Below are 19,135 nucleotides of genomic sequence, written 5' to 3'. Positions count from 1 at the left end.
CCTCCCTTTGTAGTTTCTTTGATTTGATTCACTCAGATGCTGAAAGGGCTTTCTTCCCACATCCTTCAACAAAGGGGAGGCAGGAGCGCCAGCCAGCACTAACAGTTTGGAGGGCAGAGAACAATAGAGGCTGAGAGACTCTGTGTTGCTGGGCTGAGCTGCATTTTCACAAGGCGGGTTATTTGTTCAGTTGCTACTTCTCTTTTAGGACTGCACATTGCTCAGAGTTTACAATCCTTTAACAAATGGTCTGATGCTGCTGCAATTTACGTAAGCCTTGTCTTAGTGCTAGAGAGTGACCTAAGTCCTGGCTTTATGCTAGGGGAAGCATATAATTGCACTGCCCAGGAGGAGCCCCATGCAGGAATTGTGGGAATCACAATTCCTTCCCTGCTTGCCATGCTCCTGCAGGGAAGTTAATTACTGCAGCAATTTATGATGCAACTCACTCTCCCCCTTCCACAGTGTCTCAGCTCTGCTGCCCAGCTCGCTGCAGCTCCTCACCTCAGTGCTGCTTTCACACCTGTACTTATGGACAGCCAGCTGTGCAGGAGAAGGGAGGCCAGGCTCTGCCTGCACTGCTGCGAGCGCTACTGCCTCCACCATTTATTTGCCTGGTTCTTGAATAAAAATTTCATGTGCATCCTAAAGAAAAGCAGCACCGTAGCTGCAAACATGTCTGCATGCGATTACACTCCAAGAAAAAAAATCAGCTGAAGATATTTATTCAAATAGTGAAACGTGTATAATGAGATCACCTTCACTGACCTAGTGTTAGATTAAGCACAACAGAGGCAATTCTCCAGGGCTGAGAGTGTCCCGAGCGTTAGGAAGAAGCTTCGCCTACTAACAGGTTATTCTGTAGACTCATTTGCAACATTTCCACAGTGCCCTTTGAAATAATGAGCACCAATCTGGGTGCACCAATGCTCTGGCCTCTGTGACGATGTGTTTCCAGAAACGCTACCAGCAAGGTAACGAGCACCAGTGCAAGACTGCAGCAGGATTTTGTAAGGTGACAGTTCACAGCACACACTCCTCCTTTGCAGCAGGGGCTGTAAAACTCATTTTCGGTTCGGATGGATGGATAAGAAGCGGTGCCCATGGCTGCTCCACGGCACCGCTTGAGGAGCGATGATGCTGAACTTCCCCAGAAGCGCTCTGCCGCCACAGACATGGTGCAAACCACAGTGCCGCTGCCCCAGCACAATGGGAGCCAGGAGCAGCCGTTGCAGCTCTCCAGCGAGGAGAGGTAATCCTCCTGATTACTTCTCTGTTCAACAAAAACTGTGTTCCTTCAGTCTCATAGAAGTTGAAAACACTTGTAAATCTAGTTCTGATAATTGTTATGTAGGTAAGTGAATTACATTTGTGTGTTTCCATGGTGACTGATAATGTAAAATAATTAAGTATGAAGAATAATGAGGAGAAAACTACTTCCTCTTTTTAAGGATTAGGGGCTTACAAATTGATTCAATCTAGCTATTTTTAGTGCATGTAACCTTTGCAAAGAATATTAGAAAATTATGAGGAAATTAAACTAAATTGTATTAAAAGGCCTTCACGTTGATCAGGAGGCTCTTATCTGCTACTGATGTGAAAATTAAAAAAACAATCTTCCTTAAATTTATACATATATTACATAGTAATATACATATTAATATAAATTCTGTGACATTTTGGCACTATGTGCTGACTGCTTGCTTTTTGCATTCTCAGAGCAATACACCATTTCTCTTCAGCAGGAGCGCTCTATTTGTGCAGCACTGGAGACAAGCACTCTCTGCTGTGTACAAGAAGGACATGTTCTGCAAGAACTCTTTGCTAGAATATAGTTCAAACAAAACTTCTGGCTGAAAAGACTTGGTTAAGGTATCTCGGAGGAGGGCACCTATAAAGGATTGCTCTGCAGAAACGACACTACCTGTATGTTCTGTTCACTGCAGAAGGACTTAAGTTTCTGACTGACAGACTTGGAGCATAAATATGCTTTGCTTTTCCCTCACAGTATTTCATACTGAAAGCGTGTAGTAATAAACAACACAGGATGAATAACAAGAAAGTGGCTAATAGCTCTAAAGCACATTTTAAACTGAATTTTGAGTAGAACTGAAGGCCTAAAAGGTGCTGAGAACAGAAGGATGAGAGGGAAATGGTTTTACCTCAAGAGGGGATGCTCTACAGGAAGTCAGGAACTAAGAAAAAAAGAGCAAGAAACAGGTATTTTTTTTCTTCACTGCTGCAGCAATATAACAACATCCGTATAGCACTTCAACTTTGCCTCTTCTTGCCATATTGATGTTTCAGTTTGTGATGTTAACAGTGGTTGTAGTAGAAATACAAACTCTTGGTTTAACAGGAAAAAAAATAGGCAAAACTTCCAATTTTCTGCCAACCATAAAAATGACAGCCTCCCTTAGTTTTTGTAACAAACATTTTGTAGTAACAATCGCATTCAAAATTTTAATTTTATATTAATTTCTGCAATTCTTTCAAGAAATTTCCAGTATGTATGTTTAACGTATGAGGAAAACAACAACTGCGTAAAAGGAATTGCATTCTCACATATACTGTTTGACTTCCCAATAACTGCCTAAAATTGGAGGTATTATGGAGGGGGTACAGGCACAGAAGGTGCCAACAGGGAGGTATCAGAGAGAGGGAACCCCTGTCCTAACGTTGAAGAGTCTGTAGAACAGCAGAACCTGTCCACAAGTTAACTCTGGCTTAAACAGCAGAAGGTATAAAAACAGTTGCGTACATTTATTCCCCTTCTCAGCCAGTTTATACAGTTTATTTACTCCAGCTTGGATAACCCAAGGTAACCACACCAATTTGATTCGCAGTTTTACTGCTGAAAAATTCTTTAATGTATGTTGACAGCCTACGCTCTTGGTGGGCCACTGAGCTGGCTGACACTGCCAAAGAGCAGTGTCTTCTGCTGCACCTTTCCCACACCCACTCCAGGGTCTTCGGCAAAAATAGCAAAAGGGCCAGAAATGAACATTTTTTTGGTTCCTGAACAATCCCAAACATCAAAAGCCTCATCAGAATCAAAGGTATAAAAATGTGTTATCAGAATCAAAAGAATCACAGTTGAGACTAGAACTTGACAAGCTTATGTTGTACATTTCTGCACAGCTTTGAAACACAGCATCACAATGAGGTAGGAGAAGGGAGGGATTCAGACAGTGATTTGTGATCCCACTGGGCACAACTTTAAAGATCAACACTGCTTTGGAGCACACATGAAGGGCTATGAACTTAACCTCCACCTGTAGTATTTTTGTGTAAGAACAAAGATCAAAGAGATTTTAAGTATGTGAAATTCTCATTTTTAGTGTGCCTTCACCTTGAAGGATCTATGAGCAACTCTGTCAGTACTTTTGAGTTCCAGAGCCAGCCAGGATGCAAGTACCTATCTCTTTACATCTGCAGACACTCAGACCTTTAACATCTAGTACTTGGATACAGACTCGAAGCACGCTTCTAAATGGAGAAAACAAGCCACTTCTAACAAAAGGTAACACATTCTTCTCAGTAAAGGAAATAAAATGACAAACTTACCAAAAAACGAGTGTTTCCAGAAATGAGATTCCAACATCAGATGCACCAACCACCACAATTCTAGTGTTGATAGACACTTTAGACTCCAGCACCAGCTTTCGATTTATGTGGTTCAAAGAATAACTCAACTGTAAAAAAAAAATATGTAAAATTACACAGAAATGAATTTTTTTTTAAAAAAAACATAAACCTGCTAAGAATCATTAAACCATCAGTAATGCATTACCTTGTGTTCTTATAAAACTTATTATGGCTAACTGACAGGACTAATACTACGATTTTCCTGTGCATGGCACAAGATAAATGGTACTAAAATGTTGAAATATGTGCATGTTTAACAGGTCACAGAAAATTAGCAGAGCTTAATGGTCTGGCTGCTTCTGGAAAAGATGCTATGGAGTCCTTGTAAAAGAGGAGAAAATACTGCCTCTTCTATAATTTACTACTATTTAGCTAACACCTGGGGAACATATATTCATGCAATGTTAAGGCCATTTTTATACCTTCTAGAGCAGTTTTTACTTTTGCAGTTCTATTTATGGAAATGGTCTTACTTGTAAATTAATTAGAAACTTGCATCTTGAGTGTCTTTGTTGGTTTAATTGAAAACTCTTCCAAAATGATAGAACTAGCTTTCTTTTTTGTTAAATACAGGGCAGCTACACTGAAAGCCAGGCTGTCAAATGAGTAAACTAGTATCTCAATGCCACTGAGATCAATACTCTGGCCAAAAATCTTACGATAAAGTTTTTAATTACTAGCTTATCAGTTTCCATTCTTAATGCATACACTGGTTAAGACAATAAACTCCATGTAGGTTGTGGGTTTTTTTATAATTTGTGTCTCTAGGTCTTGCTAGATAGCAGAGATTCTCAAAACAAATATGCAAGAAAGGTCCAAGAAATAATATTGCATTTGACTTTTTTTTTCTACCCTGAACTGTATTTAGTTTTCAAATTTCTGAAGAAAGACAGGGAAATACTTTCCATTTTGCAGAACAACACACCTTGCATTTTTCTTATTGCTTGGAGCCACTTTTATTATTTGTCAGACACGTCTCTATATTTCTGCTGTGTCACTGAGGCAGGAAGCAATCTAAGACTTCTAACAGGTTTTCCTCTATTACAAATAGGAGACAGAGGGTTAATAAAATTAAGCCCTCCAAATTCCTCCTATGAAATTACAGTAGAAATATATTCTTTATATATTAGTTGACAAAGTAACTCAATATATGAAGAATAAGTATTTTATTTTAAAGCTATGGTAATTACATTGGCCTTCTCAAGAACTACATTGCACATCGAGATTCCCAAGAGATATTTTATGCCTTGTCTTTGCGATGGTGGAGACCCACAGCTGAGATTTCAGCACAGCCTCACCACAGAAGGTGGAGAATTGTCTGTGTAACATACTATAGAGTGCCATCGCCTATACCTTAAGGAAGGATTATGGATCAATTACTTGCAAACCGCCATCACTGTATAGCAAGTGATCTGAAATGTGGCAAAATTAAATGTCTTCTTCAGTCAGGCAACATTATTTTTTACTGCCAGACAAATGTTCTTCTGGTTGCAATTCATCACAGTGCAATGATGACATCCAGTGGTGAGCCACATTCATCTCAAGGATTGGACTGTACCGAGAAAACTCCAGAAGATACTTTAAATTGAAAGGTACACTAGCCCATGGTGGCTGCTTAACAGAGAAGTGAGATGTATGAAACCTAGCACATGCCCACAATCTCAGAGGCAGCTCTACACCAAGGAACAACTTGACTAGCCAGGGATAAGCCACAGAACAACTGTAACACTGCCCAGATTGTTGTCACATAGGACATCTACAAGTCTCTATGAACAAGCCTAATAATCCAATCCAAAGCCAGTGCTAGTTAGTGGTTAAACATTTCTTACATCAGGATTTGCCAGTAAAAAGGGGTTCGATCATCAATGAAAATGCAGTGTTTCCACACTTCAGAAACTGAAAAACATTTTTCTATTTAATTGAAAACGTACATCCCTGGGAAGAGATTTTAAGAAATGAGAAGAACCAATGCCAACTATTAAAGGCATCCCCGACTGCTTAAAATAAAACTTGGACAATGTTTTTTCTAACATACTAAATGGGTGTGCTCCAACTACAATGTCTGACATGGTTCTGACAAGTGCTGATGTATGTGGAGATCTCACGCTACCACAAATAGGTGTTGAGGATGCTGTGCTTAAGGCCCTAATCTTGGTATTCAAATTCCTTGGCCTTGTGAACTCTGCAGACAAGAACTCTGACAAGCTTTTTTTGCTGCACACAGAGTTGCAACTTTCTAGAAAAGCAATGCCTTCTGGAGGAAAAATTATTAGTGATGTTTACTGAAATGTGGCTTTTAACAAACAGTAAAATGGTAAAAAGAACATGAAGACAAACTACTTGTAATACATTTAATGAAAGTAACTAGACAGGACTGTCAGCAGCGAACAGGATAAACCCAACAGACCTTACAACAACACCAAGTTCAAACATGTCCTTGTACTGCAGTGCTGTGTTGTTTTGGGGGTTTTGTTTTCGTTTTTTTTTAAATGTACTCCAACAATGAAATACAAAGCAGTAATACAATTTCCTAGGGAAGAGTTGCATCTAAGTTATGAAATGGCTTCTGTATCAATGATGCAAAGGCAGCGTATGAGTAGAATATAACTGTTTTTGTTCACCACACAATGGACCCAACACCAACAGCTGTCATGCTTCAGAAATCACCTTTCTAACAGTGAAGTACACTAAATGGCCCCAGGGAGTAAGGAATTAGGTGGATTGGTCCCATAATACCACCTTATTTTAACAAAATGTCAGGACAAATGACTACATATGTTCCCCAGAGGAGTAATCAGACATCATAATTGATAGGTCAATAGCAAACTAGCATTTATTTTGTATCTGATTTATTAAATAAAACAGCAATCTAACTAACATAAGGCAAAAAGCAATAATTGCCATTGTATGAAAAGGTATACATAGCTCAGAAAAAAAAAAAAGTATTTTCTCTGATTATACAAAAGATTACTTCCCCTCCTTCCCACCTAGCCTCTGCCACTGTACCACCTGCCATGGTGCTTCCACCCAGGAGGGCAGAGGGCCCTCAGCGCCTTCAGCCCCCATGCTGACAAAGGTGGTCTTTCTCAATCAAACCACAGAGAACGTGTTTTTTCATGTGGACAGTCAGCACCATCCACTTAGAGGCCTTCAAACTTTATCTCAATTAAAAATGCTTATGCATTTCTCAGAATATGCCACTGAAAACACAAACCCTACATGTAAATCACATCTTTCACTTGGTCTCACAGCACAGCATCTGCCAGAGGAGGATTAATTTATAGCTTTAAAAATTCACACATCCTTTTACCCTAAGTAACCAATGGAAAAAGAAACATGAGATAATTATTTGGTTTTAGCAAACACATTTGTGTGGGTTTTTTCCTTTGCACTTTCAAACTATGTAAAGCATCATACATTCATTGTGCGTGCCCAGATCTCCCATCTGGGTAGCCACTCAGTTTACACATTGCCTGGAAATGTATTCATTGTACGTTTACTCAACAGTATACATTGGTGGTACAACCTCAAATGGAGCATGTTTTGTAGCTCCTTTTAGTTTGGTTTTATTAGAGCCTGGGATATCTGTAGGATTTCTAAAAATATTTATCACAATTGCTCTATAACGGGTCTTGGTTTTATAGCCAATGTCACAGAATGTTACATTCATTTAAATAGAAAAAGCACCAAAAAATTAAAAAACAAGTTGGACGGAATTTCAGCTGTGACAGAAAAGGGGCAGTGCTATGTTCTAAACTGGGTATTGGTAAATATACCCTAGTAAAACATAGCAGAGCGTCAAGGAGCTGTTATACTCATCACCAGAACTCTTTATTCAAAGACTCCATAACGCAGCAGAATTTAGACTCAATTTTATTACACACTGAGGACTTGGGCCTTATCCAGCTAAACACACTTAATTGTTTGCTAAATTTCAAGTATGTTAAAAGTGCTCCCGCATTCAGAAGGACTCACGGTACTAAAAGACAAACATGGGACTGACTCATTTGCTATATACTCAGCATCCTCACAGATCCCTTGTTACTACAGGATTATGCTACTTCCAAAGTCAATCTACAAAATGCTTTGAAAAAGCTTTAAAAAAAGTCTGACTTGTTTTTAAGCAGAAATTACTATCTTAGCTTGCTGCAAATGTCATTAACAGCTGTATAGTACTGGCACCATGCTTTCAAAATAAAGATAGGTCATCTTACTTTTAATTTCACACGTGCACATAAGTGGTAAACATTCAGAGCATTCCTGTTAATGATGCCATCTGGTGCCTCCCATAATTGTGTAATATTCACCCTTCCAAACAAGATGTAATGGCAGCAACACACAAAACCCACTGACATTTACAGTAAGGAAATTTATTATCAACCATCAGTTCAGAATGATTGTGTTTGCATGACTACTGGTGCTATAAAATCATCACCTTTACCAACTAAGTGGAGGTACAATAAATAATGGATTTTAATCCATGCACATATTATAAAAACATTAAAAATTCATTACTTGAGCACAATAGCATCTTAAGCAACAGTTACTTCTTTAAAAATTAATACTACTTTCCTGGTTAAGTGAAAACTATACACACCAAGCCTTTGTTTATATATGAACCAATATGTTCATAGACAAATTATAACATGTAGGAATTATTCTGTTTTAACTTTGGTACATGAACCTTAATATTTAAAAAACAGGGAATTCTCTTGCCCATGCTACCTAGGTACTCTCTCCTATATTTATTCTCTGTTATCTTAGTAGAGGCTTAATGATTAAAAAAATAAAAAATAAAAAATACTTTTGCATTTTAACTACTTTCAGTACATTCCAGTGCCTCAACTGATCTCATACAGAACTGAAACTAAGCCAAAATGAAACCTCCTATTACTACAGGTTTTCTACAAAGGCAGAATACACTTTGCTTTAAGGCAGAAAACTATAAAGTAAAATAGCACTAACAGCTTTTCTTAACCACTTCTAGTAATTCAGTGTACCTTCAACTGTTATTAAAGAGTACCATTGGAGAGAAGATGCCTACAGAAGCATGGCTAACTATTTCTGTGGTAATGCATACAGACCACGATGGGGAATGAATACTTCCCAGTTACTGCAGCTCTGTAAGCTGCACTGAGATACGCTCTTATACACATTTGCACTTCAGGTGGGCGCACATTCCAAAGCAAAGGTTTTTTTGCTTTATAGTACTTTTACCTGTCCACCTTCCTGACATTTCTCTTGGGACGCATCATGTGAAAAACCTTGCTCCCTCAATTTCTTTGAACCATTCAGTTATGCAAAGCTTTTTGCTTTGTTCAGAACAGATTTTTCTGTTGTACACAGCCTCTTCCCCCACGTCATGCTTATTTTAACTCTTTGGTTTTATTACTTTTTAAATGCAACTGAGCTAAAATTTTCTAGCTGCAGTCTCCAGACTAGCTGGGACTTGCAGTCATGATGCAAATGTCCCTTCTTTTTCTTCTGCTTTCGTCCACCTTGACAGCAAAGTGTTAACTGTCAGTATATCAGTTCTGAGTCCCTGATAGGTCAGGGGAATGGATTATGCTCAGCCTGGGCTGGTGATCCAAAACATTCAAGATCCTGTCCAATTTTTTTCAGTAAGAAGTACTGATGAAGGTGTAGTCAAGTATGTCCCAACTAGACAGAGACACTAACATGTAAGTAAAGAGTTAGGGCAACTTCTAATTAGCTGCCCTAAACATAAGAAAGTAGAAGCTGCAGAGAGTAAAATGCTCAAGAAATAAAAAAAGCTCATTAATAGAGAATAGCCCAGAACAGTACTTACACTTGCAACTCATTTGAGTATCTTCTGCAATACAAAGAATATGTATGAACATATGATTTGATGGAACAAGTTATAAGATTACTCTAAAAGCAATGATGTCTTGTTTAAAAACATCTTGTAAATCTTAAGTATTTTCTCTCATTTTACTTTATTATTGTTATTATTTTAAACTGCTTTCAGGCCATTTATTCTAGCACTTGCCATAAGCATCAGCATGGAATCAAGTAAACAGACAAAAATACATGCATTCTGGCACTGAAAACTAGTAAGTTAGCAGTGCCTTGTATTCCTATTTCTTCTTGAATCTGACATTAACATTTACCATTTCTTCTGTGGTTAAACTCCCATTTCTCCCAGACTACAAACAGGCGGGCAAGCTTTCAGCCTTTCCTCATTTTCTGACTCCAAATAATTTCATGTGGTGGTACAGAACTACACACAGACAGCATAAGAATATGGACAATAGGCTTGCTTTTCTTAGCCTCTCCTTTTTGCAAACCCCTTCTGGATGGTCCAGAGCAGGGGTCCTCAAACTTTTTAACCAGGGGGCCAGCGCGTGGATGAAGTGGCAGGCAGTCATCTGCGGCTGCTTGGTTTCCCCCCCCACACCCCCCAGTGGGGGAGGGGACAGACAGGGGGGTTCTGTAAATACCGGAGGCTGGATTGAGGATCCTGGGGGGGTGTATCTGGCCTGCGGGCCAGATACAGACTACACTTCTGCAAAAACCATACACACCACTGATAATGTGACAGTAAAAGCTCCATGAGTACCTTACAGGGAAAAGAGGACACTGGAAGTTTTGCTCACAATGGTAAAGGAAAAATCCTCTTTTGAAGAAAAAAGGCTAGTGCTGTTAATAAGACTAACTCGTTCCATAAGAGTTAAGCAGGCTTTGCCATTCTAGTGACGATGGTACAATTCACATAACCTGTAAAGCAATGCAAGTATGACAGAGCAGAAGGATGCCACCTCCCACAGCTGATGCCACCGCTCAGAACAAAAGGCGGCACATTTTCATGCACTGCATTACTGAATTCCATGTACATGAGGTCTTTTCAGATTCAAAACAAGATTTATACTGATACAGTCCTCTGTGGGCTTTTCAGTCAGGTAAACCAACCTGGAACTAACTTTTTTTGAAGAAAAATTATGATCTTCAATAGCAGATCAAAGGATGTAGCAAAGTTACTTTTTGTTTGGAGGTGTATTTTTTTAAATAAAGGACTGCTGAAAAAGCACATTGTTTAGTCACACAGAGATGAAATCATGGCCACTGAAGGAGTACAGAACTCACTGGTCTACAGGCATTCTCCCCCCAGGTCATTTCCTGGTCATCTATTCAGCCATTCCGGCAACAGACAACTCTTGAATGAGTTTAAAGCTGACTAGCTCAGAGAACACAGAGCTGGGGTGAGCATCAGATTCTAATTTTTTGCCTGACCCTCCTTCACTCACTACTTCTTGTTGTGATTTAAACATTTCCTGTAATACACCTATAGCATCATTTGAGAAATGCAAAATTAAGAGAAAGTGTTGGTTTTGTTTGGTTTTTCCAAAATAAATTTATACAACACTGTATGGGCTTCTGCAATGCTTTAATAACTGTTCTGTCTTCTTTTTATGAGCTGTAACAGAAAAAAACAGTTCTGAACTGTGCAATAAAACCTGACAGCTTAAAGCAGCCATGAAATAATAATAATAAAAAAAAGAATAAAACCAACAGCATGAATAATGATGAAAGGGCAGAAACAAGAAAATAATTCAACAGATGTGTGACATTTTTGTTCTTCATTGTGGATCAGTTATTCTTGTTAATTATATCACCTATTCTTCCCTTTTATTGATAATTACATGAAGCAGATGGATAACAGAATGCTCCCAGATGGTGAGAAAGCAAATAAGTTTATAAATTGTTTATTTATGAAGGAATCATTAAAAATTATTTAATTATCTATAGTTTTCTACTCCAGCAATAATTACATGCACTGTAAAGGCCAGCAGCCTTTTGTAAGATATTTAGTATTCTGTTGTAACCAACTTTTTTAATGTAACTTGAATTAAATGACTGACAGATGTGTAAAACACAATAATAATCTAATCTGTTTTAACATTGTGGAAATTAAGATTTTGAATCTTTGGATCTTCTGCCAATTGGCACTTCAATACTGGTTACAGGTTCAGAATACAAAAATCAGTGATTTCCTTTTGATTTGGAACAGCTGTAGAAAGTGTTTGATCTAATGAGCAGACAGGACGTTTTTCAGGTCTGTGTCCTGAAACCCTAGAGCATGGCAGATGTATGGCCTGATGCAATTTTGAGCTAATATCTGGAACCTCTGATATACTTGCTGCAGAGGCACAGGCTGAGCAGGCATCCCGAGGTCTGGGCACTTCCAGGAGACTAGATGCAAGTAAGATCGTTAGCAACTGTGCCATTCCAGAGAGCTGCAGTTGGAGACAGGGGAATTTAATGCCTCCCACTCTGTGCCTTCTCAGTCAATCCTTAGCTGATTTATCCAAATCTCTTCAGTAAAGCAATGGGAGATAGAGTTTTGTATGAAGAGACACACAAAATCAGCAGCAAAATGTATTTGCCATCTGCAGGACTGTGGTAAAAACATGCTTTGTCAGTAGTGACTGTTATAGGAAGATACTACTTTGTTCATAAGAATTTTCAGCCCTTTAGGAAATGGAGAGGCACTGCTTGGGAAGTGACAGGTCTTCTGATGCAGAGATGAAGCTGCACAGAGTTATTGCTTAAAAAAGAGTGAAGAAACTTGTGGTTGCCTTAAAACCTATGCAAAGCTTTCACAATAAGGCCAGGCAGAGAGGAGGAACAGGCAGTGTCCCTAAACTCTGTACTTCTTTAGAGTCATAGTCATTTTAATGATAAGCAAAAAGGCAACACAAACCAAATGCCTGGCTCAAACTAGAAACAATATTGAACCAAGGGAAATATCACAAGGATACGGAGAGAACAGGGCGGCTAGAAAACTGCAGTGAAATAATCATTCAGGTAATGGTAAGTTATCTTTTTATATAATAAATATCTGGATTTTAAGAGTAAATCTCTCTACCTTGCAGCTAGCTCTCCCAGAGAGACTACAGGAAGGACCTATGCTTTCTTAGACACCATGAAATACAGCTCATGCTGCCTTCTAGAAGCAGGAGTGAGCAGGCCAGGAATCCATGGCAGGGTGGCTCATTATGTTTCCCCCTTTCTGATTTCTCCCAGATGCTGCAGTAGAATAGAGATATTTGACAGAGGGACAATGAGAACAAGTTACCACAGACAATTTCTGGTGCTGATCTGTGTGTAACAACCAATCCAGACCTGCAGGAAAGCCATCTCTCCAGCACAGCAGAGATCCATCTGCACTGGCAATGCATGGGAATTAGCTGAGGGCAAAGCTTTTCTGATTTAGATTGCTGCTTTCACTTCTGGCTTTGAAGGAAGGAAACTAAAAAGGTCCTGGTTGAGCTATCTGTACTGGGTCAATATTTATGAGTGAATCTCTTCATGCTCACAAGCAGGCTGGAACGTATTAAAAGAGATACACAAACTGATTAAGCCCCAGGGCTCCCACTGTGCAGTCTCTTTAAGATACTAAGCCACTAATGGTCTACAGAGATATATATGCACAAATCAAGAGCTGTGCTTAGACACTGAATGGCTGAGCTGCTGAGCCCCAAGCTGTTACTGGTGAAAAATAATGTTACTGGTGAAAAATAAATTTTGCAGCAAGAAAACGAGATAGCTCGCTCAAAAAAGGCTGGAACAAGAGGAAGGCAGCTGAAAAAGCAGTAGATGAGAAGCAGATGTTGATGGCTAGACATCAAGGGGCATCTTGTGGGTATCAAAGCAAGAATTTCATTACAATTATCTCCATCATAAGCAATAGATAATTAATTAGGACAGGCAGTCAAATGAAAATTTTACATTTCTGAAATAGACTTGCATTTACAATCTTTGTATTGTAGTATATGTGAAAATATCCTGACGTTATTGCAAAGCTATCTAAAACAAGAATTACAACAACAACCCATCCTCCAGCTTTCAGGAACAAAGCAGGCATGGGTTAATGTCTGAAAGAAGTGCTTTCTAGTGTGACAAGGCAAAGCCTCCTCAGCTAAAACAAGCTTGGTAAGCTAGAATAGAGAAGTGTGATACAGAAATGAGGAGCAGTCTCAACTACTTTGAAATCCTGCTTGCCCAAAGCTTTTAAGATACTGCAAGATCCTGCCCCCATCTTTTTCAAAACCACCATAACAGAGATGATAACAGACATTTTCTCCTTATGCTGTCCAGGTGTTTGCCTCACACAGCTTCCCACTAATTCCTACTCCAGCCTCTTTGTCTGCCTTTCACTTTTCTCCCTCTTTCTGCACACTTTCCTTACAACACACTTTTTCCATTTCCCTTTTACCTCACTTCCTAGCCTGCTAGCATCTTCTAAAGCCAAAGTGTGTCTACACCTTATCTCACAGTATTTTTTAAGGTGACCATTCTCAGCCTTCCCATTTTGCAGTTATTACATTTAACTCCTTGGTGGTATATTTTGCTCTTTGCAACACAGATTGCATCTTTCTGTTTACAGAGTATCTAAACAGGCCTTTTGATTGCTACAAAAAGGTAGAAGTATAATAATTTTGTGCCTACTGAAATCCAGTTACATTATTTTTATAAAAATACACTTAATTTTATTTGCAACTTAGCTGCAGGATTTTGCAGGAAAGTGCAAGATTACTGATGGGGATCAATCTTCCTTTGTGAAACATTAGAGAGGGCAAATGGCTTATGCCTGGCTACTACCAGAGCTAACAAAGCATCCAAGTTCTAAAAGCAGCACCAGATTCTTACTTTTATTAGTACACTCAGTCCCCTATGGTTGGTTACCTCTTAAGTTATAAAGCTTTCCCAGCGTATGGTGGCCAAAGGTCATTTCATTCACTCAACAAAAGTGTCAATTTAACTTTGTATGGTTTCAAATTCTTGGTATTTCACAAAACTACAGGCAGCAGTAGCTGACTAGCTTTATCCTCAAGTTACCACTAGGGATCAACCCCAGATGTCTGTTTTAATAGAACACAGTCTGTCAAAAATCTATAATTAATGCTAGTGCATATGCCTAGATACTTATAGAGTGGCTAACCATTTCTATTTTTCAGCAAAATTTTGTTAATGAAAATCTTCCGTATTTTATTAAGGAGAAATTAATTAAACTTTTGAGATTTTAAACAATTATCTCACTACCTGCAACTCTCAGAAAGCCTCAGGAAGAACCTGGGAAGAGAGCAGGCAACAGATTTGCAAATCTCTCAAACATAGGAAGTTTGATTTTCCAGCTCCAACAAAAATGCTAAGACGACCTCTTCTAGTAAGAGAGCAACAGTTCATTTTAAAGACAAAATAGGGAGCATTTAAAGAAAAACATCAGAAAATTCTCTGCAGAGAAGAGAAAGGCAGGGATGTGCATGCTGAGGGAAGACTGTTTAACAAAGCCAAACTCAGACCAATGGCCTCAGTCATGTTCTGGATTTTGCTTTGCCAACTGCTGCCTAATTAAGAGTTTGGGATGCCAGAAACTACTGACTAACTGCGAAAAGGACAGCACTAAAAAATATTATATGGGAGCCCATCTCAGCCAACTGGAAGTTAGTAGACAGACATAAAGCTCCCTAATTATGTTTCTTTAGGAAATCACAGCTACCTACTGAGAGTATCCATCACTAACAGTGTTTTTCCTAATATTTCAATGTTGCTAGTTACTCTTGTGAAGAACTATCTTCACATCAAATTTTATTTGCTTAAAAATGTTAAAACAGAATAAGGTATAAGTTCTTTAATAAATGAAATTTTAAGAGACTTCTAGTTTAGAACCTCCAGACTGCATGAGTGCTACGCAACCAAGACCTGTTTGATAACAACAAAATTTTCCTTTGCTGTTACATCATTCCTGATATTTTGAAGAGTTCTTTGAGCTTATCTTGTGCATGGAAGAAACCTGACTTTGGGACTGAAAACTAAAATTTACTTAAGCAATTTCTCCAGAAATAGTCAGCAGCATGACATTATCTTTTTTCCACCTGCAGAATATAATACCTAAATAAACTGAACTGTTTAGCCATTCTTCCCGGTAAGTCAGAGCATTTGAAGCATGTTGGGAGTTTGAAAGTAATGACATGAAAAAATACTCTTAAAATGTAAGCATTTAGCATGTAGATGTTATAGCTCAGTGATTGCTCTTTATAATGTGTTTGAAATTCAAGCTTAGAAGAAGCAATTCTTGTCCAGAAGCAAAGCTGGGACTGTAAGAGTATGGATACCATGTTCAATGTAATTAAGAAGCAACCTATCAACACCAAGATGGTAATGCCATCCCATCTGCCAAACCCTGCATTAGCTGGCACTATGCCTCTTGCCTGGTGCTGCTTCTGTTACCCACCTGATCCTTGGAGACCTGCTCTGATGGAGCGTTTATGCCAAGCTCTTCCAGAGGATAGACAATCTGTCGTCTTGGTCGCACGGGAACCATGTAATGAAGGGCAGATGTCAGGGAATGGGCACAGGGATTCTGAAACTGAAAGACAGCGATCTATATCTCAGCAGAGAGAATGTCAGAACAGTGCATCACAGATGTCTGTTGTATGGCTTTGCAAATACAAAATTCTTAGCTCTGTTGGCTAGATCTGAGAGAAAAATCAGCAAATAAACAAACATACTCAGAGCAGAGGAATGAATTGCAGATAATTCCTGACACTAATGAAGATAATTATGAGAGTAATTACATTACTATCTCTGTGGGAATGACAGATAAACAAGTGGTTTGGTTTATGGGATTTTTCAGCACAAGTATTTTCCCCAGGAGGATATTTTTCTCCATAGTGATCATGAATCAGCTTGATTTGACCTCATTAAGCTATGTTATCTGCTTACTGCTAACCTTTGCTTGTTTGGCAAAGAATGGTTATGAATTTATATAGAAATTCTATACCGACTAAAATGTCAATTTCATTCAAGTGATAAATGTTAATAAACTGGCATAAACTTGAACAAAAATCCTAATGCTAATGCAAATAGCGTGGAACATTAGAAATAGCTGTATTCCATTTATTACAGCATGACTAGCTCTGTCATAATTTATGACATGAAAGGGGAATAAATAAGTAAGAGAATTACAGGAAATAAAGAATGAACATTAACGCAAACTAAATTACACTGAAGTACTATTCCATCCACAAACATTGAAAAAACTTGATGTTACTACCTTGAGAACTGAGTAAAACATCACATTTACCATTTATTAGAAAGCAATGATAAACTAAAGTAACTTAAAGGAACACTGTAGCCTGGAAATAGACCAAACTGGAATCATCAGTAAAATTTAATTTTTCTCTTCCATCCACTGCCATTAAACTGCATTTTTTTAAGTGCCTCTTAAGAACCTGAGAACCTAATGCTATGCAAGGACATTGCTTCCTCAAGAGAATACTTAATAAAAGTCCACAAAAGTGTATAGGAAAAAGCATCCTTCTGAAAAATGTACCTATGTCTAACCTGTCAAAAATCCTATGTTAAAAACTGTGGCGATTTCAAAAACACCCAAGTCACTGAGGACAGAATTCATCTCAGTCACCATCTAAAAGCTAGGTGCTTAGTTGAGCTAGCCATGCAGACACCCAACCAGAGTCAGCAAGGTGAGCATCTCCAGAGGGCAATTCTTTCTGTCCCAAGGTAGGCAGTTATGAGCGCTGGATGAAATGCCCTCTGGATGCACTGTGTGTTTCTCCATTAATGCTGGCAGGAGCCTAGGAGATTAGGCTGGGCCAGATAGTAGCTTTAGATGGCTACGCATCAATGAGTTCACATGTTTGACGATTTTACCTTGTGTTCCCTCTTCTGACATGAGACCAATGACAAGACACATATATGAGTATTTTTGAAAGAATCTTTTATTTTGCTTCTACAAATTACGTTCTTCTCTGAAATGGACTTTCTCACACAGGATTAGGTTCTTATGGTTTTCCTGTAGCACTTGCAGACACGTCACATTTTCAGTGACAGTGAGGTGTCTGGGTCCCACTGACTTTTGATGAAACACCGTCTAGAGTATCTAAATCACTTTTGAATTCTTATAAACCACCTGGATGTGTTTTTAATATTATCCCCTTGCATTTATTCATGCTACATTATGTCCAGTGACATAATTCCTTTTTTCCTCTCTGCCTAGCACTTTGTCGTGAATTTACTGAAATAATTAATGCATCTGAATGGCAGTATGTGGAACAGCACAACTTGATCTGGTTCTATTATTAACTACAACAGGAAATAGAAATAATTGTTAAAGATACAATATGTGCTTTATAACCCGTCATTTAAAACCTGATTGGTAACTGATTTGCAAGTGACAAAGGTGTATCAGCTGTTCAAAACAAGAAACCCAAACCACATCTTAGAACTCTACACAGGGTCCTAACTTCAGCAAATGTGGGAATAGCGGATGCTTGCTACTTCATCCTAGAACCGATCTATTGGGAACAGACAGGAAAAGGCAGAATCTTGACTATTAGTACCACAGCACACTTATGGAAGAGTCTGACAATACACAAGACAATACCAATACATATTTACGTGGGTAAAAAGCACATATACTTCTCTCAGAAACAAGTGAGGAGGTAGCAAACAAATTGCTCCTCTAATGTGCTGCTCCCACGGCAACATACTGATGTGTTTAACTTAAAAGACATCTAACTACATTTAGAGAACAGTCACCCTAGGGTTCTCTAAATTCAATTGAGAAATAGACATTTGCAAAGAGTGACTCAGATCAGAAGGAGCCACCCCCTAGGAAGAGCTTCTCTCTCTTCAAAGACTAGGCAAAGACCCAAGGCCAAGTACACTTCAAATTTTGGCTCCTTCACACGCTTCCTGAAGATACCTGGTAAGTCTGGATTCACATGCACTACTGAGCACCCTACAGATTAACTCTGCAACAGCTATGTCTATGAGTACAGATTATATCATGCAAGAAGAAAACAAAGTTTGCTGCAGGTTGCTAACAAAATCTCTGTTTACAGTCACTCACAGAAGCAAACAGAAAAATAAAGTAAGTGCGACAATATTTAATATAAGAAATACAAATAACTTTCTCCTTACCTTGCCTTCCACATACTGTGGATAAACAGGATAGTAAAGAGAAGATTTGTGGGCCAAGCGAAGAATCTCCTTTAGAAAGTGTTTTGTATAGTGATGAAATATAGGATTTAAGACAAAGTGGCAAAGATGTCCATGTTCCTCTTGCTGGTGGTGATTAAAATTAATAAAATCTTCCATGTTGTAGTGTGATTGAATATACTCAATATCCTGGAAAAGAACTTGGAAATCAGCAGTGATGAAACAGCTACATTTACTATGTCTTAGCAAGTGCCAATGAATTGCTTTCTATCAATTAAGGAACTAAATTTGAACACTGAAATTAAGTGCCTTTGAGAGTTGTTCTCAATTAAAGCACGCTGACTGAACATATTTTTCTTGAAAATCTTTTCATTGTATCAAAATCTATTCTTGCAGCTTGCTCACCTTTATTTACAGGGAATGCATATTTGACCCTTTCACAACAATGTCTGATACAGGTTAATAGACGTTAATGGAGGGGAAAAAACAAACAAACAAAAAA

General features: G+C 38.5%; 1 protein-coding gene across 1 annotated transcript in view; it reads right to left on the bottom strand.

Annotated features, from left to right (window-relative positions):
* Positions 1 to 19,135, bottom strand: part of CFAP61 (cilia and flagella associated protein 61) — a 116,070-nt gene that overhangs the window by 61,510 nt on the left and 35,425 nt on the right. Inside the window, 3 exon segments of the mRNA XM_037405413.1 lie at positions 3,568 to 3,695; positions 15,905 to 16,039; positions 18,616 to 18,822. Coding sequence (XP_037261310.1) covers positions 3,568 to 3,695; positions 15,905 to 16,039; positions 18,616 to 18,822 — 470 coding nt within the window.

The sequence above is a fragment of the Falco rusticolus genome, chromosome 12, assembly GCF_015220075.1.
Source record: "Falco rusticolus isolate bFalRus1 chromosome 12, bFalRus1.pri, whole genome shotgun sequence".
Lineage (NCBI taxonomy): Eukaryota > Metazoa > Chordata > Aves > Falconiformes > Falconidae > Falco > Falco rusticolus.
This window is presented reverse-complemented; position numbering and strand designations above follow the sequence as displayed.